Source organism: Pituophis catenifer, unplaced genomic scaffold (genome assembly GCF_029215685.1).
Source record: "Pituophis catenifer annectens isolate HBS135680 unplaced genomic scaffold, rPitCat1.0.hap2 SCAF_1, whole genome shotgun sequence".
Lineage (NCBI taxonomy): Eukaryota > Metazoa > Chordata > Lepidosauria > Squamata > Colubridae > Pituophis > Pituophis catenifer.
The window spans coordinates 209,657,145-209,675,563 of record NW_027256881.1 but is presented as its reverse complement, the minus strand read 5'-3'; the positions used below and the strand labels follow the sequence as shown (position 1 = coordinate 209,675,563).

Below are 18,419 nucleotides of genomic sequence, written 5' to 3'. Positions count from 1 at the left end.
GCAGATGCTAGATTTCCACCTCTGGCATCTCAAAGTATCCTTGTAGTCTAATTTGAAGCATGCATAGGCCTAAAAATCAAATCAATCGTTATTAGAGCCATGGTGGCGCAATGGTTAGAATGCAGTACTAATTCAGCAGGCTAATTCTGCTGACTGCCAACTGCCAGCAGTTTGGCAGTTTGATTCCCACTGGATCAAGGTTGACTCAGGCTTCCACCCTTCCAAGGTCGGTAAAATGAAGACTCAGATTGTTGGGGGCAATATACTGGCTCTGTAAACCACTTAGAGAGAGGGTTGTAAAGCACTATGAAGCAGCATATAAGTCTAAGTGTTGTTGCTATTGCTATTATGGTCATAGACCAACATAAAACACAAGGAAGGAATGTGGTCATGAGCGAGAAAAGTATATAAAAATATGTAAAATATATGAGCCTGAATATAAATATGGTAAACTAAGAATTCCTAAGCTGCTAGGCTATAAAGGGTGGTGGCAAACTATAGGCACACTGAGAATAAGCTATAAGGTTGGGTGCGAAGAATGATCTAGAAGTTACATCCAGCAAATGTCTAGTGCACCTGCACAGAACATGGCAATACAATATGTTGTGGCAGGATTAATATTTAAAAGGAGCAAGGTAATGTAAAAGTGTTCCCATATACCTGGAATACTTATCTAAAAAAGTAGGAAGTGGATATGAATATCTCTGCATTACAAATGTTGTTGTTTTACAAACCCAAAGTCACAGGGGTATTGCCATGGCCATTCTGAGATTCATTCCTCAATCACAACTTCATGGAGAGAAAGAGTATCATTCAGGCCTTCCTGTGCTTTGAGACTTCCAACTATGACAATTGTGCCATGGGGGAGCATAAAGGATTTGGGGGACCCAAGTCATACTGCTATGCCATGTCAAGAGGTAGACAATCAAGTACAACCTTAAATATTTGTAGTGTATATGAAGGAAACCAATTTTAGGTGCTGGTGGAATCCATAGGGAGCCAATTCTGAGTAGTTCAGCTCGTACCTGAACAGAATTTTACTTAGACTAAAAAGTCATATGCATGGTTTCATATAGAAATGTAGTGCCCACAGGTGCCATGCCTGTATCATTGTGATATTTTTATTTTATATTGGATATGGGAAGTTATTTGATTTTTCTAGCTGAATTGCACAATTAACTTTGGTTAGACCTAGAAGTCTAATTAATTGGTAGTATCTAGTTCCTACAACATTGAATGCTCCAATTATTTACCATAGATACCATATCAGGGCTACAGAGATCAATTTTCAATTGATTGAATTTCTGTTTCCAGTTTGCTGCAGTGACAAAGGACAAGAAAATGATGAGCTTCAGGATGGCCATTGCTGAGAACTTTGAAGGTTGAAACCATACATTTAGACAGGTGTAGGATAGGAAAAACTGTAATAGGGCATAAAGTATACAGTAGATGAATGTCTACCAAAATTCCTGGCTAAAGTGATTTAAATTTTATTACATGATTTATGTAGTTGTGAAATAGTAATTTTCATGTTTTTTTTTTAAATCAGGCATAAGTCCAATAGTACCTTCACGAGCGGCAACTCCAAGATCAGTGAGAAATAAATCACATGAAGGAATAACTAATTCTGTGATGCCAGAATGTAAAACTCCTTTCAAGTTGATGATGGGAGCCTCAAATGCCATGGGTAGGTTATATGTGCAAGAGATGACTGCAAGCCAACAAGAACTTCATTCTGTCTATCCTAGACAGAGATTGGGCAATAATGAACACGGGCAGAAGTCTCCATATCGTGGCAGTCATGGAGGAATGCCTAGTCCAGCATCATCAGGATCACAAATATATGGAGATGGTTCAATCTCACCTAGGACAGATCCACTTGGAAGTCCAGATGTTTTCACAAGGAATAATTCCAATTTTCATGGAGCACCCAATTCTAGCCCTGTTCACATGAACAGGACTCCTCTCTCCCCACCCTCTGTTATGTTACATGGTTCTCCTGTGCAGTCATCTTGTGCAATGGCTGGAAGAACTAATATACCTCTTTCTCCAACTCTGACCACCAAAAGTCCAGTAATTAAAAAACCCATGTGTAATTTTTCAGCTAACATGGAAATGTCGCGAGCAGTGTTTCACCACAAACCACCTCAAGGCCCTCCGCCACCGCCGCTACCGCCGCTGCCACCACCACCACCACCTTCTTCATGTATACTTCAGAAAAAGCCATTAACATCAGAGAAGGATCCACTTGGCATTCTTGACCCCATTCCCAGCAAGCCCATGAATCAAAATCCTGTTATAATGAATCCAAGTACTTACCATTCAAATGTCCACTCTCAGGTACCTGTGATGAATGTAAGCATGCCTCCAGCTGTTGTTCCTTTACCAAGTAATCTCCCTTTGCCAACTGTAAAACCTGGTCACACAAACCACGGAAGCCACATGCAAAGAGTTCAGCATTCTGCTTCAACTTCTCTCTCGCCCTCACCAGTAACGTCACCAGTTCATATGATGGGATCTGGAATTGGAAGGATTGAGGCTTCACCCCAAAGATCACGCTCTTCTTCCACATCATCAGATCATGGGAATTTCATGATGCCAGTAGGACCACAGTCATCTTGTACTAATATTAAAGTCCCCCCTCGGTCACCAAGATCAACAATAGGATCTCCTAGACCATCCATGCCATCAAGCCCTTCCATGAAGATAGATGGATTCCACCAATATAAGGACATTCCTAACTCACTGATTACTGGAATGAGTAATGTTTTGAACCCTTTGGGCAATGCAGCTTTTCCACCTGCGTCTACCGGAAGTGGGTCCATGAAGAGTCAACCTGGCTTGCTGGGAATGCCTTTAAATCAGATCTTGAATCAGCACAATGCTGCCTCTTTTCCAGCTAGTAGTTTACTCTCAGCAGCAGCCAAAGCACAGCTAGCAAATCAAAATAAACTTGCTGGTAACAATAACAATAACAGCAGTAGCAATTCTGGAATAGTTGCCAGCAATAGCAGCAATGATGGACATAGCACTTTAAACCCCATGTTTCCACCGACCGCCAATGTGCTTCTACCAACGAACGAAGGGCAGAGTGGTCGAGCAGCACTACGAGATAAACTTATGTCTCAACAAAAAGATCCTTTGAGGAAAAGGAAACCCCCAACCACTACAGTATTGAGTTTGCTTAGGCAGTCTCAGTTGGACAGCTCAATTGGTGTTCCAAAATCTGGGCCTGATTTGATAAGAAAGCAGAACCAGGGTTCATTTCCCATCACATCAATGTCTCAGTTACTTCAGTCCATGAGCTGCCAAAGCTCTCATATGAGCAGCAATAGTATTTCTAGTTGTGGGAGCTCAAATACTGTTTTGCCTTGCTCTGCTAACCAACTACATTTTACAGATACTACTATGACCTCGAGCACTCTTCCGAATTCACTGGCACAGGATTTACCTTTGAGAGGGGAAAGTATGCACTGCCTGAATTCAAACACTAATTTTGGCCATTGCACTAGTCCTGGCCCAAATAACCATCTTGCAGGCTTAATAAATCAGATGCAGCCTACCGGAAACTGTGGGGTGCTCAATCAGTCGGGAATGACTTTAGGAAATTCATTACATCTGAATCCAGCTCATCCACGAATCCAAGCACCTTCCACTAAAGTGATACCAAACAGCATTGTGAACAGCTGCAATCAAACCAGTCCTGAATCAGGTACGTTGCCCTTTGGAAAAGGTCTGAATTTGTGTTGTTTTAAATTTATGGCATTCCTTGTCTTTTAATCTACTGTATTGGGTCTGTTTGTTTTGTTTCTTTGTAAAATATATTAACCGCCCATCTTGCCACACGATAACTCTGGATGGCTTACAATTTTAAAAGATAAAACTGTATAATTTATAATAATATAAATACAATACTATAAAATCAACCTAGTTAAAAAAGATGGGGGGAGGGAATATGATGAGAGGGGAAGAAGCTGGGATCTGTTGTTAATCAATCACAGGGGTGAAATTCAACCACCTCGGCCGAGGTGGTAGGAACAATTTGAATTGGTTTGCCGAACCAAACCAATTCAAATCTCCCTCCCTGCAAGCTGCAAGCCTTCGCACGTTGGCTTGAGGGGCTTCAGCAGCAAAGCGAGCGACTGGCCGCGCTCGCCCTCTCAACATTGCAGCAAAAGCCGCTCAAGTCACCAACGCTTCCTCAGCACTGCCGCCATCCCGCTCAGCTCCCTGCCCGGACGTCATCACGTCCCGTGCACTGACCCTCTGCATGCACAGAAGAGGTGCACGGGAGCTTAGCACGTGCGCGCTCACATCTCGAAGGTAAGTGCATTTTACCCCTGATCAGTCACCCACAACATGAAGCCCCTCCGTTGAAGCTTCAAGCCAACTCTAAGAGCCAGGTTTTTAAGTTCTCCTGGAAGGTCAAGAGGGTTGGAGTTTACCTCACTTCAGGGGATAAGATGCTCCAGAAGGCAGGTGCAATGGCGGACTGGACCTCTCCAGACAGAATACCTTGACCAATGGGGCCCACAGCATGCCTCCTCTGGAGGCATGGGGGGGGGGGGCAGGCCAATCCTAGTGGGATGAGATGGTCACTCAAATAGAAAAGAAGTCTTTTAAGAAGAAAGCACAAACATTTCTTTGTCTGTTCAAAAAGAAAGCATTAACATAATTTGGACCTGGGATACAATTTAAGTACAAGTCAACATTGTGTGGTCAGTGTAATTGGAATTTATAACATATTTTATTTCTTTCTAAACATCTATATATATTTATGGATTGTGAATATTGCTTTCTTTCATCATTGGTATCCATTTTTTTCAAATACATTCATATTTGGGAGCAAGACAATGTACCAAATATATCCGTGGAGTAACAAAATACATGTCAATTTGAATAAATGTAAATATAAAATGAAATTGAAATATATAGATAATAAATTTCAGTTGTTGTGCAACTCTGCATAGTCATATTCATTCTTAATCTTTTGCTTCCAGATAAGGTATGTTTATTAGCTGTTTAGTTGCTAGCCTTTGTAATAACAACTTATATATCAGAGGAACTGGCAACTTCCTAAACAGTATTTTTTTTTCCTGTGGATTTCAGCCAGCTCAATCGGTTATCTTCTGATGGTCTTAAAATAGCATTGATTTCATAACAGCTTTGAAATTATCAGTCCTGCAATTATTTAATAACCGTTTAATAATCTATATAAAATCAAGATATAAGCTAGTTTGGTGTATTGGTTAAGTCACCAGGCTAGAAAGCAGGAGACCATGAGTTCTAGTCCTGCCTTGAGCATGAAAACCAGCTGGGTGACCTTGAGCCATTCTCTCTCTCCCTCCCTCCCTCCCTCCCTCCCGCTCTCTCTCTCTCTTTCTTCCCCCCCACCCACACCTCATCTCACAGGTGAAAATAGGAGGAAGGTGTATTAGATATGAACCCCCACCTTGACTTATTTGTAAAAATATTAAAGGCAGGATACAAATAAAAATTTACTCCTGCCGGTCTTATACTATACACAAAACCAACAGGAAAATCTGGGAGCTGAGGAAGATATTGGTTCTTCTCAAGACACCAATCAGGAGTTGCTTCCAGATCTCTGTTCTGGTCCACCAGCAGCCTGCAGAGCTGGCAGCGGAGTCAGACAGTGAGGAGGCTGCGGAGGACCATGGGCCAGTCCTGGAGTCTGGGGAAGGCTCAGATGAGGGCTTTGCGTCGGAGGCAGAGATGAGGCCAGGGCCATCTGGGAGTGATGCGCAGACACTAGAGCCTCCAGAGTTGGACAGCAGAGAGGCAGAGGAGCAGGAGGAGTCTGTTCCTAGTGCATGCATGCACGCACAAAGCTGCCAGAAGGCAAGAGCAGCTAAAGCAAAAGGGACAACTCAGGAGTAAGGCCAGGAGATGATTGGCCCCTCCCATAAGGCTTAAAAGAGCAGCAAAGGCTCTTGGGCTTTTTGTAGGAAGGCAACGTTGCTAAATCTGTTTCTAGTCGGTGTCTCTTGTTTCTGAACTTCGTGGGGCTTTGCCAAGAAAAGCCTTTGGCAGGGTGCCAAAGAAGATAAAGGTTTGTGATAAGCCCGAAGGACTTTTTCTGAAGGACTTATTTTCGAATTAATTTGGACTAAGCTGGGAATGAAGTAATTCTAAGATGTTATAATAAAATAGGTTCATTTGGGACTAATTGTGTCTTGTATGACTAAATGAGCCTAGGTCACAACAGTCTCCCACAAGCAAAGCACTACTAATTTACTGATTACATTCAGCTTAGAAAAAGATGATGTTTCCTTGGGGATGGCAATTCCCATGGAGTCATTGCATACCAGTAGGAGAATTGGGTTTAAAGAATTAAATTCACATTGCTAGACGCTTTCTTAGCCATTTTATATCAAAATATGACACATTTGCCGGAACTATGATTTATTGAAAGGCGTCTTGAGCAATGGTCAATAAAGTATAAAATTTATCAACAAGTGAATAATTATCTATTATTCTAATTTGGTAATATAGTTTCACTCTTTACAACTTTTTTTTTAATGAACAGGTACCTGACCAAAAGTATTAGCTTATTTCAGGTACTGATCCATGTTAAGAAATCTAATCTGAAAGGTGTTTGGAAATTATAGTTTATCTGAGTAGAAATTCAGAAATGTATGGAAACTGTTACTATCCAGCTTCACCAATTATGTAAATCCCTTTTATAAAGCAGTCTAAACTGCTTTAAGAAAGTGTTCCTTTTTGCAGACTAGGAAATTGGAAAATAATAGTAAAGTTCAGATGTATCTGTCCTGTTGAGATTTTGATTGGGATATTATCATTAAGTGGAAATGCATTTGATAAGACTTTCACACTGTCTTTTCCTGTTCTATATAGTCTGTGCAGGGATGTGTCAGATTGTTTGCTTCCTTAACCTTTCTCCAGAAAGTATCAACCTTGCTAGATTTTAAAACCTTTTTCTTTTTTGGATTAATTTGATTTAATTTTTCAGTAATAGTCCTTCTCTCCAGTTGGAATTTGATTTGTGCAGAGAATTAAATTTTGCCTGACTTTGGCTTCATTTTTCCATTGCTATTTTCCTAAGATTGTGGAATAGCATAAAAAACTATGATGGGTGCTTTTTTCACTCAGCAGTTTGCCAATTTTTATTAGCAAATAAAGCAATACACTGCTGACACAAAATTAACCTCCATTTTTATATTTTCATTTAGAGCAAACTTAGTGTTCTGTGTTAATACAAATAATTTCCTTTCAAAACCATTTTTATTAGCTCTGGATTCACTTTTCACAGCAAACAATGCTTATTTTCCATTGTAGGAAGAAAACCATAGTTATAGTGGTCAGAATTCAAGAATCTGGTAGCATCTTTGCTGACTAACAAATTTAATACAAAGACATAAACTCTTATAAATTGCAGTTTACTTTGAGAGATGTATGTGCACAAAACTTGGCTTTGAATAAAATTTATTAATCAGAAAAGATGCTATCGGACTCTGATTTTATATTTCATTTTCAAAGCTATAGGTTACAATGAGTTGTACAAAAATAAAAGCAGGAAATATCTATCTATGAATCTATTGATTCTTTCCAGCGGTGAAATTCACTTACCTTTGCTACCTGTTCAGAAATGTGAGCACACGCTATGTTTGCGCACCCTTCTTCTGCGCATGCACAGAACCTTCTGTGCATGCGCAGAGGGTCAAAAACGGGACATAATGATGTCCCTGTGGGTGGGCGGAGACTACCGCCACCAGCCCTATCGGTTCGTGCGAGCCGGATAGATCTGGCTGGATTTCACTGCTGATTCTTTATCTTTATCTTTATCTTTTATTAGATTTATATACCGCCCTTCTCCTTTCGGACTCAGGGCGGTGAACAGCCAAAATAAAAACATTTGTACACAAAAGTTAAAATAATTTTAAAAATAATTAAATGAAATTTGGCCCATAATTTAAAACATTTCAATTAAAAATCAGTATCAAACTTTAAAACCAACATAGAATCAGGCCAGCCTGGCTAACTGAAAAAAGTAAGTTTTAAGGGCCCGACGAAAAGTCCGGAGGTTTGGGATCACTCGTATCTCTGGGGGTAGATTGTTCCAGAGGGTAGGTGCCACCACAGAGAAGGCTCTCCCCCTGGGGGTCGTCAGCCGACATTGTCTGGCTGACGGCACCCTGAGGAGGCCCTCTCTGTGGGAGCAAACCGGCCGGTGGGAGGCAATTGGTGGCAGAAGGCAGTCCCGTAAGTACCCCGGCCCTAAGCCATGGAGCGCTTGGAGATTCTATTTCTATGTGCTTGTCTGTCTCTGAGACTAAAGACAACACTTCCAGGTTGCTGCTTTAAAAACTATATATGCCATGACTATGTAGTCATCAGGCATCAAATCCTACTTAGGAGACTATTTTACAATTTACTTTACATTATAAAATTTTCTTGATACTGATTTTTGGCGTACAACTTTTATTGATATTATTCAGTATTATTTAATACTCCAATATTTTCAAAATAAATTTAGTATACTAAATATATAGTATATTTAAATAAATAAAGATATTGAAAATGGAATAGCTAGCTCTATGGGCCATTGGCGATGGTCTGTTAATAAAGATTTAGCATATTTTTGCAGTATTTGTGTAATGTGTTGTAGTTTAAAGTGATGTTTAAATACAGAAACACAATGGGGATTACATCTCAGTCTCGTCAACATTGCAGAATTATGAAAATTTAAAAACTGGGATAGAACCATTTGCGGTGTTTTGAGCTTACAAAAAGAAGAGTGATATATTAATGCAATTATAATTTTAAAAATTCTATACTGAAATAACTTACATGGGATTTTCAGAGAGATCTGCTAGTAAGCAGAGAAACCTGTGTTCTTACTCTTTTTTTTTTTTTTTTCATAATCTTGGAAGCATTTACATCTTTAAAGGTTTGACCTAAGTGATACGCCATCCTCATTATATTCTAGATGGATAAAACCACATGGTGGCAGTCTTGAAAGAAGAATTCATTTGCTCTGGGCTCTAACCTTCCCCTCTTATCTTTTCCTATTCTTTTTTTTTTTTTTGTCATTAGTATTTAAATGCAATAACATCTTCTAGTACAGAACTTAGTGTTTGCCCCCAAGCAAACAAATGGAATAGATACTTAGTTTTAAGTACATTAATGCAAATTATTTCTCGTGTATTGTTTCTTAGAACTGTATTAGTAATTAGTTACATATAAATATTGGGAGATTTTTGTAATTAAAAAAAGTACTTGTTATCCTTTAGCATTGATCAAGAACCCCTGTTTAGTGTTGTCTTGAATTAGTATGAGATAGTCTCTAGTCAGCTGAGTAGTTCAGCTAAATCCATAGGGCAGAAGTAGATATGCTAGTATTCCTTAAATGTTTTGGATGATGAGTTTAATCATACCTGTCCTTGGCTATGATGTTTGGGAATTGTAATCCAGCATCTCTATGCTGTATTATCTCCTACCAAATAGGCTATCCTGTTGACTTTTTAAAAGATATGGCACTTTAGAATGCCTTAGTACAATTAATTTTGGCATGGAGTTGCGTCATTGTCTCCTGTAACTATGGCAGATTTCTGTTATAAGATTAGTATTCTTTCTTAGAGTCCTAAATATAACTAAACTCCTGAAGTGATTTTAATATTTATTTTCCAATTTCAGGAAGGACAGGTCCACCATCATCTACAGCTGTAGCTGGTGCCTGTCAACCTGGCATCACCAAGACAACGTCTGTTCTTCAAGATGGTGTCATTGTCACAACTGCAGCTGGAACGCCACTACATAGCCAACTCCCTCTTGGGAATGACTTTCCTTTTGTTGGTCCTGAGCACACTCTGCATTTTCCACAGAACAGCGCTTCAAGCAACAGTCTTCCGCACTCTTTGAATCCTAACCTCTTTAGTTCGCTACCTATCTCTTTGCCAGTCAATCAGCAACATCTCCTAAACCAGAATCTATTAAATATATTTCAGCCTTCAACAGGAGAAGGCAAGTCTGAGGTCAACCTCAATCCTTTAGGTTTTCTCAACCCAAATGTAAATGCCGCTTTAGCTTTGCTCTCCGGGGAAGTGGATGGGCAGGTGCTGCAACCTGTCCATGTTCAGCTGCTAGCAGCTCTTCTTCAAAACCAAGCCCAAACATCTGCCATGTTCCCTTTAGCATCTTTCAATCTGTCCATCTCAGATCTGTTACAGCAACAGCAAAACGGTACTGTGCCCTCAGTAACACAGATGACAGCCCCACTACCAGATCAATTGCTTAGCAGTCAGTCAGATACCAACAGAGCTGAGACCCTGTTAACCAACCCCCTGGGAAACTCTTTCCCAAGCTTTTCAAGCACAGACACTGCTTCAAATCCCCTGCTCCTCCCAGCTGTCACTGGGGCCTCAGGATTCATGACCTTGAATCCCCAGCTGTTGGGAGGTGTTCTGAACTCTACATCGGGCAGCACTGCTAACCATCCAGAGGTTTCCATAGCAATCTCCTCCCAGGCTACCACTGGCACATCCACTACATCATCAGCAGTGGCAGCACTGTCTGTCTCAACCCTTGGTGGGACAGCAGTGATGTCAATGGCAGAAACATTGCTGAGCATATCTAATAATGCTGGGAATACATCTGGTCCAGCTAAACTCAACAATAACTCTGTGGTGCCACAGCTACTTAACCCTCTACTGGGGACAGGTCTACTTGGTAAGTTAAAATATTTTCATAGATTTTGAAAAGAAAAAGCGGTGGTGGGGGGAGCTTCTATTTTCTACTTTTTTAAGGAAAAAAAAATTCCACTTCATTGCATTTTTTCCCTAAAAGGTTTATGCTGTGTGAATCTGTTTGACTATTCCAGTGAAAGAGCAAAAATAAAATTTAGAACAAATGTTAAATAGCATTTTAAAACCTTTTGTTTAGAAAGTCTGATGTTGTCTCAATTCAGTCAGCCAATTGGAGTGGATTTTATTTATTTTTTTTCAAAATTCATACTGCACAGTTGCTTCTTTGGGATGCAGCATTTTATTTAAAATATCTAAGGCATCACAGGGTTGTATGAGTAGCTGTGCAATGGATGAAAAAAAAAATTCCATGTCCATAGAATTTAAAATATGCCAATGTAGCTAATCCCTAAATTCCATTGCAGCAATATATAAAGATTCAAGGTAACAGGCTACCTTTCAGCTTACGTTCATGCTGTCATGCTTTGAGGGTTTTCAATTCTTATATAGCGTAGAAACTACCAGTTTCTAAATAATCTGATTTCCAATTCACATATTTAAGCATTCAGTAGAATGTATGTCTCAGTAAACATTAAATTATTATATTATAACTCTGGGAGAGTATTGTACTCTTCCAATGAATTCAGGAACATGATTTGTATATAAGGATTTTCACATTTATTAGAATACAGTTATACAATGGACAATTTAATTGTATGAACCTGGCTAAGAATCTGCCAAATTCTTGAATTTCCTTTAGGAATATTCCTGAATATTTTGTGTCTGTGCATGTTGAGCTGTTGGATTTCATAAATAAACCATAGGAAAGGAGTTAGATAAAGCAGCATTTCAGTAAACACAGGTCTAAATTACTAATAACTCATAATAAAAAAAATGAATTAGTTTCATAAAATATAAATACCAGACTATTTATATTAACTATAATCTGTATAGTCTTTCATTCTGCAATGTTACAATTCCAAGTCCTTCCGCTCCACCCTTCATATCTCTCGCAAAGCCAGTTCTGTTTTGTAAAAGCTTTCGATCCAGCTCTTAAGAGTCTGCTTAAATATGTATGTGTTAAATATATATGTAAATAAAACCTCTGGCTTTTGTAGGCTATTTTTCATGATTTTTAGCAAACTCAAAGAAGTATTAAAGTAGATGTATAGGTATGATAGATGTGGATTTATAGATATAGATACATCCATATATAAAAGTTTATTACAAAGAGAGAACTATAAATTCACATTGTGGAATATTTTTTAAAAAAATATTATGAAAGTTATTAGCAATTAAAGGAACAGATTTCTTAACGAATTTGTGAACAAGTTTCATATATTAGATAGCATTAGACATTTTATACCTTCACAGATCATAGAAAATGGTTAAGGATAATATTTAGCTTGAACAAGCTGTAGTACCTCCTTTGCACAAAGCATTTAAACTATACTGGATGGCTTCAAACATCACACTAAGCCAAAAATACAAAGGAAAAAAAACCCACATTATGCTTAGCAAGCTTATGTGTTGCTATATATAAATTCATCGAAAGGAGAAACCAGAGTTAGAATTTATAGTAGACAGATGTCAGGTGGCTGTAATAGGAAAAAGAAAATTCTATAACCACCAAAGTCCAGTAAAAAGCTGCAAGGAAAAGTATTTCATTCTGTGTCTTTGCTGCTAAATGGAAAAAACATGGCTTGGACAACACATATGCTTATTCTAGGGAGAATTACTGAATTAAGTATTCATGTGTTTGGAATTGCAGGTGATGTGTCCTCGATAAACACTACTCTTAATAACCATCAGCTCACTCACCTACAGTCATTGTTCAACAACAATCAGATGTTTCCATCAAATCAGCAACAGCAGCTTCTCCAAGGTTATCAGAATCTCCAAGGCTTCCAAGGACAGCTTCCCATTCCTGGACCTCCTAACAACCCAAATCCTATGGCTTGTCTGTTCCAGAATTTTCAGGTAGAAGTTGGCTTGTTTCTCAGGGATCCATGAAAAGAATAATTCAAATGGCTGTTACGTTTTAATATTTACAGGGATTTTATCATAAAGCAAATCTGTGGGTTCCTTTTTATCATGTCATGCCATTATGCATGGTTCTTAAAATGTTTGACTGTGAGCATGTCTGTTTTAGGTGTTAAAGTGAAAGCAATGTCATTGTTTTTTAAAATGGAGAAATGAAATTGAATAAATGTGGAAATCTAGTAGTATAATCATTATATTTCAGTGCGAGAGTTGTAAATGCATGTTTACAGAAATCTTGCTCACTGAGACAACTCTGAGTTGAAAAATTAAGCCAGTTTTACACATCATTTGTATTTCTTCTTTTATGAAAGTATTGCGGAATCAAAAACCTAGGAAAGAATTAATATAGACAATGACAAGAAAAGCTTTGTTTTGCATGATGAATAGAATACATTATTTTACTAGTTTGCAAAAAATCATTGCTTTCAATCAACTTTTATTCCCAGCTGCTTTTTAATACATTTATTTCATTATATATGAATTATGCATATATCTAAACTAGTCATTATTTATTTAATTAACAACATATTTCTGAGCTAAATTCAGTGTTCCAAGCTTAAGCTTTAAACTTAAGCTTAACTATTTAGAACTTATATTTTGGAAGGAACTCCTAAATTTCTTTGAGGATAGTGAAAACTCGTGACTCGTCTCAAAAACCTCAGTCCCAAAATTTATATTATTAAATAACATAATATCTTTTCAAACTGGGCACTGCAGTGTACTTTTATTTAGCTTGTGCAGTTTCCTTTTTTAAACTCTCTTTTTTGATAACAACAGTAAAAGGCAATTTATAAATAATGTCAATGAATACATAAATAGATGCTTGACAGTAGAAGAAAGCTTCCATCTTATTCTGTTTCTCTCTCTCCCCCTCTCTCTCTCCTCTCGTTTCCTCTCCTCTCTCTGCACACATGCAAACACATACACACATATATATACACACAAGTTCAGCTGACAAACAAATGATAAAATATTCAAAAGAAAGCTTTGGGTTGAAAAGAAGCAATTCTGAAACTTTTGTTTGAGGCCACATATTTTTATATTACTGAAGAAAAAATGTAAACCACAGCTGAGAGAATGCGGTTGGTATTAATAATACTAGATAGCCTTTTTTTTTTCCAAAAAGTTTTGCTTCCTGAAAAAATTCTGGTGATTATGATAGACAAACTGAACACAAGTATAATTTCAGAATGACTGTAGAAATATTACATTAACTTTTAATAACCATAATGTATTTAATCACATAATGTTTCTGACACACTGCATGAGTTCAACAGGGTCAAAAAAGAGTTTTGCTGATGATTTTTGTTTGTACGCAGTGTCTGATGAATCTTTATTGCAGTATCCAACCAGCATTGAGGAAATCCAGTTGCCCTGATACCATTTTTTTCCCTTATGGCAATGTCCTGGGTGAAACCTTTCACCATGTTCGTCGCTGACTGCATCTAGTTTTTCAGGAAAGAAATCCAAGTATGAATGGAGAAAATGGATCTTCAGTGGCACATTGCACTTCATTGTTTTGTGTGCTGTAAGAAGTTTATCAACCAGCTGAATGGATTTTGGTGCCCTATAGTTGCCCCCCAAAAATGTTCAACAACATCCTTCAATGCTTTCCAGGCGATTTTCAATATTTTTTTCTCTGGACCCAATAGCAGGCCCTCAAACCTTTTGTCATTGATAATGTATTTGATCTGTGGACCAACTGAAATACATTTTTAATCTTGTCATCAGTTATCCTTGGAAACATCAGTCTCATTGAAAATCTTCACCTTCCTTGTTCATTGCTTTCACAAATTTTTTCATTGGTCAGAGGTTTTTTTTGTGAAGCAGAGACAACAATATCTTTGTCAGGTCAACATGTTTTTCTGTCGTGGAATCAAATTCCTTCAGAGTGGGCATTTCTTTTTCATGTAATGTGACTTTCTTATACAACTGTCCCATTTGCATATGTAGCAACAACACTTGGTATATATCCAAGATGCATTCCAAGCAGCAGAACCACTAATTTTAGATTGCCAACATTATTTATTTATTAAATTTGTTGCCCACTCATCTTATCACATGGTAACTCTAGGCACCTTACAATATTAAAAAGATAAAACTATACAACACCTATAAACAATACAAATAAAATACTATAAAAATACAAATATTTGTGTTTCACTTGTACTTGGTGTACTGGATGTATGTCAACAACCAATTCCATGGTTTTGGTTCTGGGTTTTTCATGAGTTCAGTATTACCAACAGATACTGAACATTGTCATTGTGTAACAACAGAAGATTTATATAAACAGTATGTGATAAATTAAATTAAACATGAGCCTTGGTGGAGCAGCGGACTAAAGCGCTGTTAAGTAGCACTTAGCTGCCAGCTGCCTGCAATTACTGCGAGTTCAATTCTCACCAGGCTCAAGGTTGACTCAGCCTTCCATCCTTCCGAGGTAGGTAAAATGAGGACCTGGTTTGTGGGGGCAATAAACTGACTTTGTATAAAAAAGAACACCGCTTAGCGGGGCCGAAAGCCCTACTAAGCAGGTATATACAAGAGTATGAAGGCTATTGCTTAACACATTGTAAGCCACCCTGAGTCTCCGGAGAAGGGCGGCATATAAATCAACCCAATCAATCAATCAATCAATCAATAAATAAATAAATAAATAAAATAAAATTATAAAATAAAATAAAAATACAGATTATTTTTGTGATTAACAGCCAAAAATCTATAAGATACACCCAAAAGATTCAGGAAGCAAAATCTTTGTTGTCCAGTGTAATAATACAATCTTCATAAATAAATGTAAATAAAGATGAGTTCACAATTGTAAATAGTAATAAAATATGGAGGCTATGAACACGAGTTATTAAGGTATAGGAGGGAAATCCCCATGTCAGCTCCAGCGTGTTGTCAGCATGGAGCTGGCATTCTTGGGTGGAGGAACGCACAAACCTCGTTTTAGCCCAGCATCTGCTTCATTGAACTTCCCAGGAACTGATAGGATTGACGGGAGGGAATAGCTGGAAGATGACATCATCATGGCCAGCCGGAAATAACAACCTGGGGTGTCAGGTTCTGTTTGGAACCTGACACCCTGCATATACATGGGATTACATGGTAGCTGCAGAAGTACAAGAATCTTTTTTTGTAATTTTAGGGAGACATAGTTGCTTTAAAGAGTTGCAGAGAAGTGCTGTGATTCTGCTCCTGTATTCCTCAACAGACCTGCTTTGATTTGTTTCTGAAGTACTATACTACACAGTCTTGAGAATTAAATGTATACAAAACGATTTATTTCTGAAATGTATGTTTTCCCCTGATCTCAAAGTATATCATCCAACCCAAGAAGTATATGTTTCTCAGGATGAAAAGAATATTCCAAATTTCTCTGAGCTTATCAACCAAGGGATATAGGGAAGAACATATATCAAATGAAAGCAACAAGAAAATGGTATTTAATTGAGATTCAAATTTAAAACTCCAGTGATGGATCATGCTTATTTAGTTAGGAGACATATCCTGCAATCTAAGTTGTACAGTGCAAAAAAACATTTAGTAAATATTGTAGATCACACTAAGCTAATGTTACTTTTAATTGTATTCTTCCTTTGTAGAGGCATACTTGAGAAAGGAATGAGTACCCCATGATTGTTTTAGCCACTGTTTTTAACTATTATCAATTTTCCTTGTCTTAAGGCAGCCTCTAATTTTATTTTCCTATTATTTTTAAAGGTGAGAATGCAAGAAGAGACCTCTTTTCTGAACAAGAGGATTATCTCTCAAATAGGGATGCCACCAGTTCCTGAAAGTTCCAGTGCAGCAATTCCTCCTTTTCAAGAAACTGTATGCAATCTACAACAAAGGACAGAACCATCTGTAGGACAACAGGCAAAGGACATCGGTTTAGCTGCCCAGAGTGATGGTTCCGTCGATGCCATCTACAAAGCAGTGGTAGATGCTGCAGGCAAGGGGATGCAAGTAGTCATCACCACAGCGGTTAATAGTACAACACAAATGAGCCCTATTCCAGCTCTGAGTGCCATGAGTGCCTTTACAGCCTCAATTGGTGATCCATTAAATCTTTCCAGTGCTGTCAATGCAGTAATACACGGACGAAATATTGGCATTTCTGATCATGAAGATAGAGCAAGGAACATTAGGGGGACACGATTATTGAAGAATTCGGAACATCTTAAAAATTCCAGCGATGGGGATAGTTTGGAATATTATAAACCAACAGGTTGCAACACACCAAAAAAACAGTGGGAAGGGGAGCAGAGCCCTGGAGGGGAGATGAATAGATGGAAATGCGAGGAGGTTTTAGATCATTCATCCCATATCCTCAGTAGTCCTTGCCACGAAAGGTCCAACAATATTTCCACGTTGCCATTAGTCCAAAGCAAGCAACATCCAGTATTATTACCCCAACGAAATTGTCACAGCGATAAGATGATGGAGGAGAACTTCAGGTATAGCAATTACAAAAGAACTATGATGAGTTTTAAAGAGAGACTCGAGAACACTGTGGAACGATGTGCGCACATAAATGGAAACCGGCCTCAACAGAGCAGAGGGTTTGGAGAGCTGCTGAATCCTTCTAAGCAAGACCTAGGCGTGGAAGAACAATCTCCAAGTTCCTCCAATAGTTTTGAAAGTTCCCTGATTAAAGACTACATCCATTACAATGGAGACTTTAATGCCAAAAGCATTAATGGGTGTGTGCCTAGTCCTTCAGATGCTAAAAGCATCAGTAGCGAAGATGACCTAAGGAATCCTGATTCCCCATCTTCAAACGAGTTGATACATTACAGACCAAGGACGTTTAACGTTGGGGACTTGGTCTGGAGCCAAATTAAAGGACTGTCGTCTTGGCCTGGTAAATTAGTGAGAGAAGATGACGTTCGCAACTCATGTCAACAAAGCACTGAAGATGGGAAGGTACATTTATACATATGTATACCTATATTTATATATTGACAGGTATGACCTGATCAAGATTTGTAGTAACATTTTTTTTTAAAGGAAGGGGGGAATGGTATTGATTGCATTTTTCAATTTGCATCCCTATCTTTTGTCTATAATTTTTAAAAAGTATTACTGCTTTGTATTAGCACTTGTCAGCCTTACGAATAGCTTAGGCACAGGACTGTCCTTTTAAAAATGCGAAAAATAGGGGACTAACATATATTCTACTGAAATAAAAATGAGTCTCCATTCTGTATGCTCAAATCAGGTCATGCTATTTTGATGCAATTTGAATATTCCGTAATGTCTGGGTGTCATTTTTATTTCTTCTTCTAAATCAAATATTTAGGATTTCATTCCGTTTATTATTATAAATGTACTGTAAATATTGCAAACGTTCACAGGAAGACAGGATTTTCAGAAAGGATCGTCTTACCTATTGGAAACCTGTGTCTGATTCAGATAGCAGGAGGGTATTTTCAAAATATCTCTGCTGTCGGAAGCCTGCTTTTCTGACATGGGAATAGCGTCTTTTTCAGCACTGCTCCCAAACTCTGAAATACATCCTTCTGGGGAATTGCATTTTTTCTCCCTCTGGAGCCATGAACTTTTAAAGCTGAGATAAAATATGTCAAACTATCCTAAGCAGAATAAAAAATATTCCCTAATTTAAATTCTTGATGCAGTCTCCCA

At 38.2% G+C, this 18,419-nt stretch overlaps 1 protein-coding gene across 1 annotated transcript in view; it reads left to right on the top strand.

Annotated features, from left to right (window-relative positions):
- Nucleotides 1–18,419, top strand: part of MBD5 (methyl-CpG binding domain protein 5) — a 56,228-nt gene that overhangs the window by 16,686 nt on the left and 21,123 nt on the right. Inside the window, exons 4-7 of the mRNA XM_070957013.1 lie at nt 1,550–3,712; nt 9,676–10,707; nt 12,493–12,701; nt 16,494–17,699. Coding sequence (XP_070813114.1) covers nt 1,550–3,712; nt 9,676–10,707; nt 12,493–12,701; nt 16,494–17,699 — 4,610 coding nt within the window. The remainder of the gene's footprint in view (nt 1–1,549; nt 3,713–9,675; nt 10,708–12,492; nt 12,702–16,493; nt 17,700–18,419) is intronic.